The sequence below is a fragment of the Vigna umbellata genome, chromosome 6 (assembly GCF_029865625.1).
Source record: "Vigna umbellata cultivar VRB3 chromosome 6, Vumbellata_1.0, whole genome shotgun sequence".
Classification (NCBI taxonomy): domain Eukaryota; kingdom Viridiplantae; phylum Streptophyta; class Magnoliopsida; order Fabales; family Fabaceae; genus Vigna; species Vigna umbellata.
This window is the reverse complement of record NC_142170.1, coordinates 28,534,931-28,551,551: the sequence shown is the minus strand read 5'-3', so window position 1 is coordinate 28,551,551 and position 16,621 is coordinate 28,534,931. Positions and strand designations below refer to the sequence as shown.

Sequence of the window (16,621 nt, the reverse complement as noted above, 5' to 3'; positions counted from 1 at the left end):
TTTGGAAAGAATTCCAGTTCAGGACTGAGCATCTTTGTTCTGTAATATCTGTATATAAGCGTTCAACCAAGGATATTCGTTCCTTGGTGTTTGATGGTAAACTTAAGTATATCTATATGTATTTGTATATTTTGTTCGTTCGTGAACACTATTTGAATGATATCTTATTATATTTATCAATCCTTTCTTCTATAAGTTTAGTAGTGCTCGGTCTTACACCAAGCGCTCGTACTAAGTAGTGCTCGATCTTACACCAAGTGCTCGTACTAAGTAGTGCTCGATCTTACACCAAACACTCATACTAAGTAGTGCTCGGTCTTACACCAAGCGCTCGTACTAAGTAAGTGTTCGGTCTTACACTAGGCGTTCGTTCTCGTTTCCGTAATCTATCTTTGTAATAAGAGCGTTCGTCCAAACTCCATAGAGTTCGCTCTCTACAGTGTTCAGTCTTCAATTGACATTCGGTTTCCTTGAGGTTTAGCTCATTAAGAAGCTAAGTATTTATTGGCGATTGGTTTCTTCATATGATTTCGTCAAGTACTATTATTTGGTGTCCTACAGTACCTGTCTCAATTGGTTTCGACCTAGAGTCCTAGTACTCGGCCTAGGCTTTACGATGTTCGGTTTGAACTCTCAAGAGTCAGTTCATTGAATTGGCTCCCTTGATAAACAACATTCGATTATATTAGTCTCTGAGAAGCATTATTATATTCGGTTCTTTTCACAACTAGTGAGTAACTCTCTCAATTTGATTATGTTTGAGTTGGAGATATCTCAGTCTCACTTCGAGTGTTCGGTCTTGTTCTTGATTAAAAACTAACGTGCGGTATTTGGTATCCTAAGGGATCATTATTCAAATTGGTTCAGTTGAGGTTTTAATAATGAAAGATGATAGAATACGATATGGATGAAATGACTTTGGTTATGGAAGAGTGTTTCGGGGAAGAATATCTCATGATTTGATATTGGAATGGTAAAGTATGAATGTGGGCACGCTAAGCTGGCGGTTCATCTTGATATTCCGTGATTACTCATTTCTCACGTAGAGAAGGGTAAGTCATGTGTGGGAATGGCAGGAGGTCCTCGTCCTTATGGTTAATTTGGACGGAACGGACTAACCTCGGGTGGCATCTGTTGAGGGTATCCCAGTTACTACATCACCCGGGTGCACGAACGTCGTAGCTACACAGAATTCATACAGTCTGACAGTCAGAGTCTAGTATTAGGCTTTGCATGAAAGAGTTAATGAGTTATCTTGTTTAAATTGATTGAGTGAGATATATGTTGATAATTGAATTAAATTACATAAGCTTACCATATTTCTTGTTTTGTTCGTTTTGTACGTTCGGTGGTTGTCCTTCTATTGCAATGCTTATCCGTGTGGATGTGAGCAGAAGGAGAAGCTTTGCTGGAAGAGGCGTAGGAAGAAGAAAGTTTGGTCGAGGTAGAAGTTAAGACCGAACAGTAGAGTCGTTCGGTCAGTAGGTAGTTTCTTTGTGTGATAACCGTTCTGTCATCTGTTGTTTTCTTCTTTTGTATGACCGTTCGGTACGTCTTCTGTAAACCGTTCGGTTTAGATTGTATATTTGTACAGTTTTAATTTTCCTGTTGTCTTGTAAGGTTGTTTGGCCATAAACGTACGTTTCATTTTTTGTAAGACTGATTTGAAATATTATTAATATGTGATTATTTCCTTATATAATTTTTATATTGTATTTTTGGGATGTTAGAAATTTAAATAAAAAGAAAGAGAAATGTGAAAGAAAAACATATAAACCCTTTTCGTTTTTTTTTTTGGAGTTTCTGGTTTCCCACTTGTTAATCCATTTCACATATCTCTTTCATGTCACCATTTCAACTTTATTATGTAACTTTACTACCATTCAAAGCTTTCACGTTCAAATTTGATTCAGAGTTTTCATTTTCAGCCTTTACTCTTTCTTTTTTAATTGCGAATTTTTGTTTTTTTTACTTTTTATTCCATTTAAGGGTTTTGTTAATCTATTGCATCAAGATTAAATTAAATGAATTCGATTAATGATTACACAATTAAGAAAAAAAAAATAAATTAGCGACAATTTTATGAAAAAAAAATAGAAGAAAACTGTTTTTCCTCCGAAAATGACGTATGAGTATGACGGCTGTCGGCGGAGATAACTAAACGCATTATAAAAAATTATGCTAATTTAACAGTTAATTAAATAACCAAGAGAGAGCTATAGAATTCAATGAGAACAAAATTTAATCGTTAATAATTGCATTATAGTATAATTGCATTATAGTAAATAACCATCATAAAGTTTATATCTATTATTTATTAGTAGTAATGAACGTTGAAAGTATTAATTAATGTGTTAACCGTATGATGTATTTTTCCGCATTATCAACTCACTTTCTTATATTTAGATAGTTTTAAAGTCTAAACTGTCATTATCAGACGCCATTAAGAAATTAGGAAACAGATATTACTTTTAAACAAATTATTATATCAATGTAAGAGAATAAATGTTATACTCAGATTGTAATTAAATAATTAGCAGATTAATATATGTTCTGCATCACATGGTTTGTAACAGATGAAGTTAAAGTAAAATATTTAATAAAATACATAATTAGTAAAATGTATTGTGTTAATTTGAATTTATAGTTTTAATTAGGTACCAGAAATATTATTATTTTTTTAAGTAATATTTTCATTTATAAACCTACTTTTTTTAACTGTATTTCCAACCAACCCAGTCTTTCTCTGTCTTTCGTCCTCTCATGATGGCTATGGCTATTGCTTTGTCTTCGTTCACAGCTCCATTATTGTATGGATCGCGATATTCCAACAACGCAATTTTGACAAAAAATTGACAACGTTACGTGTCAAAAGGTTATTGGATTATTTAAAATATTTTTTTTTCGTTAAAGTTGACAATGAATTTGGCTTTCGAAAATGTCCCTCTCATTTTTGTTTTCATTCTTCTCCACTGTTGCATTTTGGTTTTCATTTTGTGTGTGTTTTCTCTCCTTTCTCTCTTTCTCTCTCACGAAGGAAGCTTCATCTTCTCCGGCGAGACTCCGGTGAAGCAATGGAAAGCTCCGGTAACAAGGTATTTTCTTTTCCCTTTCCATTTTCCGTTTCCCATTTTCCATTTCCCATTTTCCATTTTCCATTTCCCCTTTTTTCCTTTTCCCTTACTCCATTTTCATCCTCTCTTTAACCTCTGTCATCGTTCCCTCTCCTTTCTCTCTCCAAGCTTTCTCCTTTCTCTCTTCAAGCTTTCTCCTTTCTTTCTTAAAGCTCACTCCTTTCTCTCTTCAAGCCTTCTACTTTCTCTCTTCAAGCTCTCTCCTTTCTCCCTTCAAGCTTTCTTTTTTCTCTTTCGTTTCTATTTATTTTAGCTTCATCTTCTTCGGCGAGGCAACCCAGCGAGAAACATGTTCTCCTTTATATTGATTTTGTTGTGGGAAATGGAAAACTCCGGTGACTTCGGTGATGAGAGCAAGATATCTCCATTATTCCTTTTCCCCTTTCGCGTTTTCCCTTTCCCTTTTTCCACTTCCTCTTTCCCATTTTCCATTTAGCCTTTCCCCTTTCCTCTTTGCCAATTTGTGTTTCTTGTTTTGTTGATTATTTTTTGGATTGTTCTAACATGAATTTTTTTTATGCAGTTGTGTGTGCAACATTCTTTCAAAACCAAGTTTGTTGATGTTTTGAATGGAAGATTGACTCATGAGGAGAGGAATGTCTACTTGATAAAATTATGGAATGTCCACTTTCCAATCATGCTGACGTTAATATTTTAAAAAATTATTGTAATAGATTGTATTGAACATTTGCAATTCACAACATATTTTTTCAATGTTAATATTCATGGATTGAACCAAAATATGTTCTCATCATAGAATGTTAATGGATTTGATACACATGACCATTAAACTCACTCAACCATCTCAAAAATTGGAAAAAAGTCACCAAAAACACAGGCAAAACCATCATGGGGAGTCCAGTTGAACTACCTTGGTTTAAACACCTATAAAAGCCCCTGTCAATCAATTACAGTGACAAAAATAGAAAAAAATCACCCATAGGGACAAAAAAATGACCCTGGGGAGTTTTGTTCATCCAGGTGGGGAGTATAGTTGAAGTTTCTGTACAAATGAAAATTTTTTTCTCTGGTAATCGATTACAGGGGTCTTGTAATCGATTACCAGAGAAAAAATTGTCATTTGTACAGAAACTTCAACTGTACTCTCCACCTGGATGAACAGTACTCCCCATGCTCTAAGAGGGAAAGATATACGTATAAGATAACATGCTGTCAACTTTGACCTTTGTTGACAATTTTAATCATAAATTTTTCCACAAACCTCCAAATGATGTGATTCTTTTTTTATTAGATAGTAGACTCAAAAAATTTTCCAATGACTACTAATTTATAATTTTTGGACATCTGAGTAGGTGCAGTTAATTCCTTAAAGTTAACGTTTTATATATTTCTACCACCTCTGACTTTTGCTGGTTGTTTTCCTCAAAACTTTCTCCACCGAACTCCAAATGAGTTGATTCTTGTTTTGTTGGAAAGCTCTTTGAGTCTAGATTCCAACAAAACAAGAATCAAGTCATTTGGAGTTTGGTGGAGAAATTTAAGAACAAAACAAGTAGCAAAGGTCAGAAAAACAGAGTTGGGGAGCAGTATTCATCTAGCTCGGGAGTACAGTTGAAGTTTCTGTACAAATTACCCTTTTTCCTCTGGTAATCGATTACAAGACCCCTGTAATCGATTACCAAAGGAAACTGGGTATTTTGTACAGAAACTTCAACTGTACTCCCTAGCTAGATGAACATTACTCCCCATTCTCTATTTTTGTTCAATTTTTCATTTTTTGAGATGGGTGAGTGAGTTAAATGTTATTGGGTATGCTCCCTGCACCAATAGTGAGGTTAGGTCATTGATTTCTTCAAAAAAAAATGTCCATTTAGGTGGTTTTCTCCAACTGAGGTGAGGTGCATGATCATTGTTTGTTCGTCATCATTGGCACAGGACTGATGTTGTTGTAATCGATTACAGGGAGCTGGTAATCGATTACCAGTGGAAAAATCCCCCTGTGTACCAAAAGTTGAGGAGTGCTACCCAGACATGGCCGAAGCACTCCCCAACAGTCCTGACGACTATGTTTTCAAGGTTTTGTGGATTGATCCCCCCTGTTGGTCATGGTTTAAGGCGTCCACAACAAGCAATTTCAACTTTGGTGAGTCCTATGTAGATGGAAGACCCACGAAGGGTGTTTATAGGTTGAGAGGTAAGGTTCTGCATCATTGACACAAGAATGATGCACTTGTAATCGATTACAGGGACCCTGTAATCGATTACCAGTGGAAAAATCCCCTTTTGTACCCAAAAGTTAAGGAGTGGTACCCAGACATGGCTGAAGCACTCCCCAGCAGTCCTGACGACTGTGTTTTCAAGTTTTTATGGATTGATTCCCCTGTTGGCCATGGTTTAAGGTGTCCATAACAAGAAATTTCAAGTTTGGTCAATCCTATGTGGATGGAAGACCAAGTAAAGGTGTTTCTAGGTCGAGAGGTGAGGTCATGCACCCTTCAAATAGGAATGATGCACTTGTAACCAAAGAGGAAGGAACAATGCACCTAAGCGACGAAGGAACAACGGTGCCAGCGGAAAAACGAGAGCTTTGGAGAAATGGCGCACAGAAAGCACTTCAATGGCGTAGAGAGAGAGAGACGACTTCCTCCAAAGACACTGGTGGACCCAAGCGACGAGCGAACAACGGTGGACAGAGACACCACTTCAATGACGGAGAGAGTTTCAAAGGAAGGAACTTCAATGACGGAGATAGAGTTTTGAAGGATCTTTCAGTGAAGGGGGAGAGAAAGTTTCGAAAAGGGGGGAGAGAGAATTTCGAAAAGAGGGAAAGAGAGTTTCGAAAAGGAGGAAAGAGACTTTCGCAGGGTTAGGTTTCAAAAATTAAAAAGCGCCAAAAAGTTTCTGAAAATTATTCCAAAAATGCCCTCCAAAACAAAATGAATCTTTAAAGAAAATTTAATAAAAATAACCAATAACAATTAGACACGTGTTGTTGTTAAATTGTTGTCAAAATTCTGTTGTTGAAGAAACGTTTTCCTTATTGTATTTTGTTAAACCCTTTTAATTATTTTTAAATAGGTTTAAACCCTCCCTTGGTCCTCAAGTTTGTATGAAAATCTTAGTTGGGTCCTCAAGTTTTTTTCTGTCTCAATTGGGTCATATTTTTTGTAAAAATGAACAAATTTTACCCTAACCGTTAAATTGTAACAAACGGCGTTAGTTGGTGCTGACGTGTTGCATAATTAATACGCTGATGTCAAAATATTTGATTACGTGGAATTTTTATTTAATTTGAGAGATTATGACATGACACGTGGTGATGTTTTGACTACCTCCCTCCCCCTCTCCTTCCTCCTCCATTATTGCTCCACCGGCACCTCGCCACCAAATCCATTTCCATCCAAAATAAGTTTGCGCACTTGAGTACAATTTGTTAATGATGAGAGGAAATCCAAATCACGACCTCTCCCACTTCCAAAACTATTGTAGCCAATGTGTAGCAGTTGAAGTTTATTTAAGCTTCCCAGAGTGAGAGGAATTGGCCCACTAAAACCATTTGAGGAGATATCAAACCTTTCCAATCCGGTGATGTTGGATATGGAAGACGGGAATGTTCCATCGAACTGGTTCCCTCCAACCAAGAATCCTCTAAGATGTGGAAAAGCAAGTTGCAGTTTCGATGGAAAAGTCCCAGATAACTTGTTTGCATCGAGAGCAAGAATTTGAATATTGGAAAGATTATAAAGAGAATCAGGGACTACTCCTGACAAATTATTTAAACCAAGATTCAGCTTTTTCAAATTTGATAACCGACCCAAAACACGTGGTATACTTCCCACCAAATGATTTCTTGCAAGTGAGATATTTTGAAGGGATGAAAGATTCCCCAAGGAAGGTGGGATGGTACCAACTAGATCATTTCCGGTTTGTATCTTCAGGGAAACAAATTTTCTGGTGAAATACCTGAACAGCTTGGTAGTGTTCCCAAAACTATGGAAGGTGAACAGGTTGCAGCTGGGTGGCGCCGATGGAAGGAAGCAGAGGGAGAGGGAGAAGAAGATCTGGTTCTAGTCAAAACATCACCACGTGGCCTTTCAATTTTAGTGCACAATGCCACGTCAGTAAATGAAAAAATCCAGCTCACACCAATTTAACGCCGTCTCACACCACTTAACGGTTAGGGTAAAATTTGTTCATTTTTACAAAAAATATGACCCAATTGAGACAGAAAAAAACTTGAGGACCCAACTGAGATTTTCATACAAACTTAAGGACCAAGGGAGGGTTTAAACCTTTTAAATATTACTTTTTAAAACTTTTAATATATTTAATTCTTTCTGAGTATTTTTATTTTTCCTTATTAACGTACGTAAAAGTCCCATCAGTATTGTTTGGTAGGAATTGTCGATGCAAAATATCAACCAAAAAAAGGAGAGACAACTTACTATTCATGCTATTATCCAAGTCTTCATACTTAAAAAGAAATTTGTCTTATATATTATTTTTCATTAATTACAAGAACTGGAAAATAAATGAACACGTTGGTTCCATGAATCTTAAAAAATCTCTTTAAGCACCACGACATTTGAAAATGAATATGCTTGAAAGGGAGTGAATGATTCTTTTCTTGAACCCAAGACACAGTAACTTCCCCTCTTCAGCTGTTCATGTTCCAATGTTTCAGAACAGCACTGTTCTAAGCTTTTTTACCTCATCAAGTCTGGTTTTGAGGTAACCTCAGATATTCTGTTCTTCCTAACGTGTTATCTAGGTTTCTCAGACATATTATATTGGTTTTTATTTTATATCATTATCATTTATTAATGAATAAATTAAACATGTGGGTTTAACTTCTCCAAAGCACCAACCTTTATTATATGCTTTCAGTGGCTTATCTTTTGGAATTTCTGGGTATGATTGGATTACTGTGATTTTTGTGGTTCACTCATGCATATTTAGAATCACCAAAAGTATGAACATGGAATTTTTATTTTTGAGTGCGGAATCCTAGTCTTCTAGGTTCAAGCACCCAAGATATAGATAGAATCTTTGTGTTGATGGAGCATGAGCTGTTCTTCCTTGTTGTTCCAACTACGATGGTGCTTACTTATATTTACTTTTTGTGCTGTTCCTGAAATGGTTTTGGCACATGGCTGGTGTGCTTAGTTCTCTGAGCAGAATGGTGGTATAAACTGAAGAACTGAAGCCGAAAGTTGCTTACTTTGAAGGAAGATCCTCTTGGAAGCATGGGTATGGGGAGAACACTGTTCATCTTTGTTTTGTGCTTGTGGATTCCCCTGGAAGTGGTGGGGAGGAAAGAACCTTCTTCACCTACCAGTGTGGATTCCTCTGTTTCTTCAAGACCGAAGGTTGTGAAATTTGGAGCCCTATTCCCTATGGATTCTGTCATTGGAAGATCTGCTTTACCTGCAATTTTGGCTGCTGTTAAAGATGTTAATTCTAGCACGAGCATTCTCCCTGGCATTGACCTGCAAGTCATTTTGCACAGCACAAATTGCAGTGCGTTTCTTGCAACAATGGAAGGTATTTGCCATTGCCAAAGCTTGAAATTTCAGCAGCTATCTCTTTCACCGATTGGTTTTACTTAAATTTAACCTCAACACTTTTTTGTTTGTTCATGAAATCCTCTCTTTGGGGAAAGGGTGTGAGTAAATAGGCTTGATTAATCTTGTTGATGATGTAGCTCTGCAATTGATGGAGAATGATGTGGTTGCTGTTGTTGGTCCACTGTCATCTGGAACAGCTCATATAATCTCTCATGTTGTTAATGAACTCCATGTACCTCTTCTGTCGTTTGGGGCTACTGACCCCACTCTTTCTTCTCTACAGTACCCATATTTTATCCGCACTACTCAGAACGACTATTTTCAGATGTATGCAGTTTCAGCCTTTATTAATTATCACAGATGGAGGGAGGTAATTGCCATATATGTAGATGATGACAATGGCAGGAATGGAATTTCTGTATTGGGTGATGCACTGTCGAAGAAACGTTCCAAGATCTCTTACAAGGCTGCTTTTTCTCCTGGGGCCTCAGAAAGTGATATCAGTGACTTGTTGAATGAAGTGAACTTGATGGAATCGCGGGTCTATGTTCTGCATGTGAATCCTGATACTGGTTTAGCAATTTTCTCCATTGCCAAGAAGCTCGGAATGATGGGCAGTGGCTACGTTTGGATTGCAACAGATTGGCTTCCTTCAGTGCTGGATTCCTCAGAGTCACCTGACCCTGACACAATGAATCTCTTACAAGGGATTGTGGCTTTTCGTCATCACATTCCTGACACTGATCTCAAGAAGAATCTTCTCTCCACCTTGAAAAGCCAAAGGGCCAAAGACACTGTAAGCTTCAATTCTTATGCATTTTATGCTTATGATTCTGTTTGGTTAGCAGCTCGTGCTCTTGATGCTTATCTCAATGAAGGGGGAAACATTTCTTTCTCTAGTGACCCTAAGTTGCAAGAAACAAATGGAAGCATGTTGCATTTAGCTTCACTTCGTACATTTGATGGTGGTCCACAGTTTCTCCAGACAATTTTAGGAATGAACTTCACTGGTGTGAGTGGTCAAATTGAGTTTGACATGGACAACAATTTAGTTCATCCAGCATATGAAATTCTCAATATTGGTGGTAGTGGATCCCGTAGAATTGGTTACTGGTCTAATCATTCTGGTCTGACAGTTGTAGCTCCTGAAACTTTATATCTGAAAAAATCATCAAACACACCTTTGCTGAGAAATCAACAACTTTACAGTGTGATATGGCCTGGAGAGATTACAACTACACCAAGGGGGTGGGTGTTTCCCAACAATGGACAACCACTTAGGATAGCAGTTCCTAACAGAGTGAGCTACAAGGACTTTGTTTCTAAGGACAACAACCCGCCAGGGGTACAAGGCTATTGCATTGACGTTTTTGAAGCAGCCTTGAAATTGTTGCCTTACCCTGTCCCACGAAAATACATGTTATTTGGAAATGGTGTAAGGAATCCTAGCTACAACGAGCTTGTGGAACAAGTTGCACAAAATGTGAGTATCTAAATCATACATTGTTACCATTGATAATTGGGTTATATATATATTTTCAGTACTTAAGCTTGCAAAATTGGAGTCCGTCTCTGCCGAAACTTTGATATATTTTGATTCTTAAACTTTAAAAATAAATATATATAGTCTTCCTAATCCAACTGCATTAAATTTTGTGTCAAACAAAGTCTCAGGTTAACACATTTGAGTTGTTTTGACACGTTTCAACTAAAATATTAGCTTGGAACGTCATTTAATACATAACATCCTAGAGCTAAGAGAGTTATATCCATTTTTTGTAAAGTTTGGGACCAATATGTATTAAACTTTGAGACCGGACAGAATTTCAATTTGGAATCTAAGTTTAAAGACTACAAAAATATTTAATCCTTGATAATTTACTTATGTTTAAGACTATGAGTAGCGATAATGTGGGAAATTGATCCTTTCCTTGATATGGTTTTCAAATTCTGATAGTTTTGCTAATTTGGTGTCCTTTAATTGTCTAGAACTTTGATGCAGCTGTTGGAGATGTTACAATTGTCACAAATAGGACAAGGATAGTGGATTTTACTCAACCTTTCATGCCCTCAGGGCTTGTTGTTGTTGTTCCTTTTAAAGAGCAGAAGTCAAGCCCTTGGTCTTTCCTTCAGCCATTCACTACTGAAATGTGGTGTGTCACTGGTGCTTTCTTTCTTTTTGTTGGAAGTGTTGTATGGATTCTTGAGCACAGGCTCAATCCTGAGTTCCGGGGCTCACCGAGGAAACAACTTATAACAGTGTTTTGGTGAGTATGCTCTGCCCATTTGAAACCCTTTTTCTCAATCTTTTCGTGGATCACAAAAGTCCCTTTGTGATGATCATTGCAAGGGTATGTGACATTGCATCCCTTGCTATATCATTGTAGTGTATTAGTCAGATTGGAGGTAATTGCATTACTTTAACATACAGTAAAATATTTTTACTAAGATCAATTCCTTCCTCTATTGCAGGTTTAGTTTCTCAACCATGTTTTTCTCACACAGTATGTTTTTCTTTCACACCCTTTTCAATTTTTACCTGCAACTGTCCTTGTTTTGTATTGTTCATGATGAAATTCGTTGACTTGACAAAAAGGGGAGAACACTGTGAGTGGACTTGGACGATTGGTGCTAATCATATGGCTCTTTGTGGTGTTGATCATAAATTCAAGCTACACAGCTAGCTTGACCTCTATCCTCACTGTGCGGCAACTGTCATCTCAAATTGAAGGAATTGATAGCTTGATCTCAAGTACACTACCGATTGGAATTCAAGATGGTTCATTTGCACGCAAGTATCTTGTAGATGACCTCAATATAGCTGAATCTAGAATAGTTACGCTGAAAAACATGGAGGATTATATTGATGCCCTTCAGCGAGGACCTCATGCTGGAGGAGTTGTGGCAGTTGTTGACGAGCTTCCTTACATTGAGCTCTTGATGTCCAGCAGTCAGTGTAAATTCAGAACTGTTGGCCGGGAGTTCACTAAGAGTGGCTGGGGATTTGTGAGTATCTCTTCTTGCATGTCTAAAGTTAAGGATTCCATATGTTCATCCATTATTTAACTCTACTGCACACTACTTTTGTAGTTTGGAAAATAGATAAGCGTTCCAACCTCAGGTTTGTTTATATAGTATCTATAGGGCTAATAAGTATTTTGAAAATAGAAATCAAACATACCCTATTGCATTGAGTATTCCATTTTCTCCTAAAAGAAAATATCTTGAGTTACTTTGTTACATAATTTTATGGCAACACTTGCTATGAAAAATACATAAATAAGCCAAGTTATATCTAATTTTACACATCAATGTTCTTCTACTGTGATGTGCTTGTTGTGTTCATATCTTTGATGTAATATCTAGGGATGATTTTCCAATCATGGTTGACTTTTTTCCCTGATAACAGGCATTCCAGAGGGACTCTCCCCTTGCTGTTGACTTGTCAACCGCCATTCTTCAACTCTCTGAGAGTGGTGACCTGCAAAGGATTCATGACAAATGGCTTAACAAAAAGGAGTGTACAACCGTAGATGTTGATTCAAACAAACTAGCTCTGACAAGTTTCTGGGGCCTCTTTCTTATATGTGGCATTGCATGTTTCATTACCCTCATAATTTTCTTTGCCAGAATCTTCTGTCAATATAACAAATTCAGCCCAGAATCTGAGAAAACTGATGAGGAACTCCAACCAGTGAGGAGGTCTAGACGTCCAAGCAGAACTCCTAGCCTGAAGAAGTTGATGGTATTTGTAGATAAAAGGGAAGCAGAAGTCAAAGAGATACTTAGGGAAAACAAGAAAAGGAGACACAGCCAAAGCTTGGATGATCCTTCTGTTTCATCAGCCATCTAGTTAACCTACCCTCTCTCATTTTGCTTTGTTTATCTTTTTGTTTTTTTCTCTTTTAGGCTACCTAGTCATATAGCGTTGGCACAAATTAGTCTACACCACTGAAGGTAAATCCTTCCTTCCTAGCTAGGAAATTGCGACAGCAAGACTGTCACCACCACAACATTGTTTAAAGAAAGAACAAAAATCATGCTTTAGTTTGTTGTAGCTTTGTTTAGAAAAAGCTTGTGAAGAAAAGGAATACCCTGACACAATTTTCATCATAGAACATGCTTTCATTTTCCAAGCTTTTGGTGGTCCTATTAAAAGTGAGTTTGTTTATAAGCAAAATCCAGCAAGGGCTTCAAGAGTTCATTCATGCAAGTTGTTGATATTTTTACTGGGAATAACATGTTTTATACAGACCCTTTTGCAAGGTTGTCTTGAAGAAATAAAAAGAAAGTAGAAATTAGGTTCAAGCTTTATATGATCTTACGCAACCACTACAAGTATTCTTAGTTGCCCTTCATCCTTCTCATCCAAGATTTTGGTTTAGTATGAAAAATAAGCAAAGATTTTATTTTGTCTGTCACCATAATTCTTATGACACGAATCTCCGAGTATGAAATCTCCAAATACTGCATTGAATGATTTGGTGATTTCACTACATGGGTTTGTCGCTGGTGAGGTACACATTTGAAAATGATTCATCAAATGGGACCATTGAACACATGTTTTCCAGAGCAACACGTGGTCGATAATGTTGTCTTGTTTCTCAAAAGCCCCTTTTTATTCACCAAACTTCAAACACACACAAAAGGCAGAGAAGATTTTTATAGAACCCACACTATTCACCAATCAATATTCTTAGTTAATCGAAGTTAATAGTAATAAGAATTGAAACATGGCTAAGGCAAAAAGATTCTTCAATAAAATATTAAATTATTATTAAATCACTATACACACACACGGAAAGATCACAAATAATAATTTTTTAATAATAATTTAAAAATTCTCATACAAACATTAGAGGTATTAATAGAAAGATAAAAAGTAGTGATATTATACATAAATAAATAAGAAATAGTAATAAATAAAAATATAATTTTCTGAAGTATAACCAAAATTATTGGAGCAAAATCTAGATTTATCTGACGGTGTCTTAAAATGAGGAAAACTGTAGCCACATTTAAAATTGTGGAATGAAAGGACAGTGTTCATATATTAACGGTCAACCGTGGCCTTAAAGTAGTGCTGCTGATAGCACAAAAGTCGTTGAAAGATGTAACTGAAAAAGTGAAAACCCTTCACAAAATCAATAACATAGGGAGAGGTGAGGGCGGAAAACCCGAAAGTACCCTCAGCATTCAAAAATATGAGACAACACACAACCTCACTTTTCATTTTCATGGCTGAGAGGCTCAGTGGTTGCACTTGAGGCCATCCGTCGTAGTTCGTCGTCGTCATCAACATTCCATTCCAAACACGACACAAAAACACATATTCAAATTTTCCTTTATTTCCTCCGAAAACAACAAAAGAAAACAAAAAAAAAAAAACAAGGAAGGATATCAAAACAAAACATGCCCCAGTTTGGCACCAAACTCAACAACTCAACCACCATAAGGCGACGCTTTCACCACCGCGTTTCCCTGCTACGCCGCTGCATCCTCCGTGTCCTCCACCGCATCCTGCTCTGTTCCGGGAGGAAGACCAACAACACCTACAGCATGCTGCCTCCAGCATTACCCTCTCCGCCGCTGCCCCCGACCGCAGAATCACCCGGCGAAATTGCTCGTGAAGAGATGGATGTCGCGCCGCCGGCGATGTTTCAAACCCATGATTTGGATTCTGACTTGGTCTCCTTGAAGATCAGCTTGTTGGGAGATTGCCAAATTGGAAAAACCAGCTTTTTGGTTTGTATTAGTATTTGAGCCAGCATGGATATTTTTCTTTTTATTTTTTGGTTCTATTGCGTTTAACCTGAAACGGGTCGAGTCAAAAAATTGTTTTTATTTATTGTTCGTATTTTCCTTTTGTTTGAATGTGGTTTTCAGGTGAAATATGTTGGGGATGAAAAGGAGAAGCATGGTAGCCAGATGGAAGGGTTAAATCAGATGGACAAAACACTGGTCGTTAAAGGGGTTCGCATCTCGTACTGTATCTGGGAAGTACAAGGTAGATATATACATGTGTTGGATATGGATATGGCAAAAAAGAAAGATCAATGATGGTTAATTATTTATATTTTAATAATTGGTTGTTTTCCATGCAGGTGATGGAAAAACAGAAGATCGAATTCCGATGGCTTGCACGGATTCTGTGGCGATTTTGATTATGTTTGATCTAACAAGTCGATGCACATTAAACAGGTACCTTCTTTGTTGTGTTGTTTTGGATTAATTTTGGCTAAAGCCTTTTCAGATTGCTAATATCAGATGAATTTTCACCATTTTTTTTTGGGTGAATGATTTCAGTGTTCTCGGTTGGTACAAAGAAGCCAGGAAATGGAATCAGGTATATTTTTTTCTTTTGTCCCAGAAAGCATAAACTTGTATGCATGTGGATACAGAGGAGTGGGATTTTATCGTGCTTTATCCTTGACTTTTGTAGACAGCAATACCAGTGTTGATAGGAACCAAGTTTGATGATTTTATCCAGCTGCCTATTGATATCCAATGGACCGTTGCTAATGAGGTAAGAGTTCCAATTTCAACAATAAAAATGCAGTTTATGTACGATCTCTGCATGTTCTTAGATCTACTAAAACAGAACCTCCAGATCTGAAGAAGTATTATGCATTCTTTTGTGACACAATATCACTACAAAATCAGAAAAATTGATAGTTTTGATGATTGTTGTTTTCAATTGCAACGTGGAATAAAAACAAAAGAGATTGATGGAATAGACTCATTGTTTCCAAACACTTAACTTTGCAGACACCACTAATTTTTCAATAGGGTATAGGCATGTTAAAGATAGTTTTAATCATCAAAACCAAGTAGAGTCACCTGCATAAAGCATGGTCAGGTTAATGATCATGGACCCCATCTTACATTATAAGGCACCTCATGTTTGATGATTCATTGAGTCTTAGGGAAGACAAGACCAACCATGGTCCATACCTATTTATTTGCAAGCATGTTATGTTGGAATGCTGTGTGAGCCTCTCCAAAATAGAAAAAAAATGTCTTGTTTTGAAGATAAGATTTGATGCTTGTGATGTTGTGACATTGAACAGGCAAGAAAATATGCAAAGGCCCTGAATGCTGCCTTGTTCTTTTCCAGTGCAACTTACAACATCAACGTGAATAAGATCTTCAAGTTCATCACTGCCAAACTTTTCGACCTACCATGGAAAGTGGAAAGAAATTTGAATGTTGGGGAGCCCATCATTGACTTCTGAACTGTACATTACATAGAGTTGTGAAGTTAAGTGAGCATACTTCAAAGTCAACCGTGCCAACTTGGGGGGTGTGATGAGAATATCTCACTCTTGGGGCAATTGAGTTGTTAGGTTTACACACATGTCAATTTCCATGGAAACAAGCAAGGCTCTCTTCAATCACCATCACCAGCAATAAGTTTTACAAGGAGAAGAATAAGGGGAAAAGTGAAAACAAAGGAGAGAAGTATAAGGTTGAGTAGTAGCAGCATAACAAGAAAAGAGAAACTAATGCATTAATTGTTGAGTACAGATTAGTCAGTGGTGCTTTTGTCTTGATATTAAGGTGTCATTTGAGTTGCTGTCAAGAGCATAGATGATGAGACAGAGATGTACCTAATTTTCTTTTTGTTTCTTTTTTATTTCTCACCTGGTTTGAATTCTGGTAATCCAAAGTTCTTTTAAATAAATAAAACCATTTCATGTGGTTCATTTCTTTCTCTCACTCAAGTCATGGGGTCTTTATCACGTAAGTCCTGATTAACATTAATGATGTGATTTGAAAGATCACACTGTGATGAATAGATTTTCAAGAAGATTGTTCATGAACTGGAGAAAGCAACTTCAAATTACTACTCATGGTGTTGTTGACCTATAAAGATCTTGGTCAAAAAAAATACTTCTTTCATTATTTTATTTTTTTTGCACTTTTCTTACAACCTTGATAGTTCTGTCTCTAGATAAC

The 16,621-nt window shown here is 36.9% G+C and overlaps 2 protein-coding genes across 2 annotated transcripts; both read left to right on the top strand.

The window, feature by feature from the left end:
* The first annotated feature begins 7,638 nt into the window (after positions 1–7,638).
* Positions 7,639–12,798, top strand: LOC124843809 (glutamate receptor 3.4-like). The gene is made up of 7 exons (XM_088092502.1): positions 7,639–7,826; positions 8,262–8,639; positions 8,800–10,145; positions 10,652–10,929; positions 11,135–11,166; positions 11,259–11,668; positions 12,072–12,798. Exons 2-7 carry the CDS (start codon positions 8,342–8,344, stop codon positions 12,513–12,515), a joined length of 2,808 nt encoding a protein of 935 aa, XP_087948628.1. The 5' UTR covers positions 7,639–7,826; positions 8,262–8,341; the 3' UTR covers positions 12,516–12,798.
* A 904-nt stretch (positions 12,799–13,702) lies between these two features.
* LOC124843808 (septum-promoting GTP-binding protein 1-like) lies at positions 13,703–16,368 on the top strand. The gene is made up of 6 exons (XM_088092503.1): positions 13,703–14,407; positions 14,549–14,669; positions 14,767–14,863; positions 14,969–15,008; positions 15,105–15,188; positions 15,733–16,368. The coding sequence occupies exons 1-6, from the start codon at positions 14,075–14,077 to the stop codon at positions 15,895–15,897; spliced, it is 840 nt and encodes a 279-aa protein (XP_087948629.1). The 5' UTR covers positions 13,703–14,074; the 3' UTR covers positions 15,898–16,368.
* The last annotated feature ends 253 nt before the right edge of the window (positions 16,369–16,621 follow it).

Excerpts from the sequence above, each read along its gene's own strand:
- LOC124843808 (XM_088092503.1), top strand. The coding sequence starts at position 14,075 with ATGCCCCAGTTTGGCACCAAACTCAACAACTCAACCACCATAAGGCGA. Across the intron at positions 14,408-14,548 it reads TTGGAAAAACCAGCTTTTTG|GTGAAATATGTTGGGGATGA; the intron begins GTTTGTATTAGT and ends TGTGGTTTTCAG. Across the intron at positions 14,670-14,766 it reads CTGTATCTGGGAAGTACAAG|GTGATGGAAAAACAGAAGAT; the intron begins GTAGATATATAC and ends TTTTCCATGCAG.
- LOC124843809 (XM_088092502.1), top strand. The coding sequence starts at position 8,342 with ATGGGTATGGGGAGAACACTGTTCATCTTTGTTTTGTGCTTGTGGATT. Across the intron at positions 10,146-10,651 it reads TGGAACAAGTTGCACAAAAT|AACTTTGATGCAGCTGTTGG; the intron begins GTGAGTATCTAA and ends TTAATTGTCTAG. Across the intron at positions 11,167-11,258 it reads AACCATGTTTTTCTCACACA|GGGAGAACACTGTGAGTGGA; the intron begins GTATGTTTTTCT and ends CTTGACAAAAAG.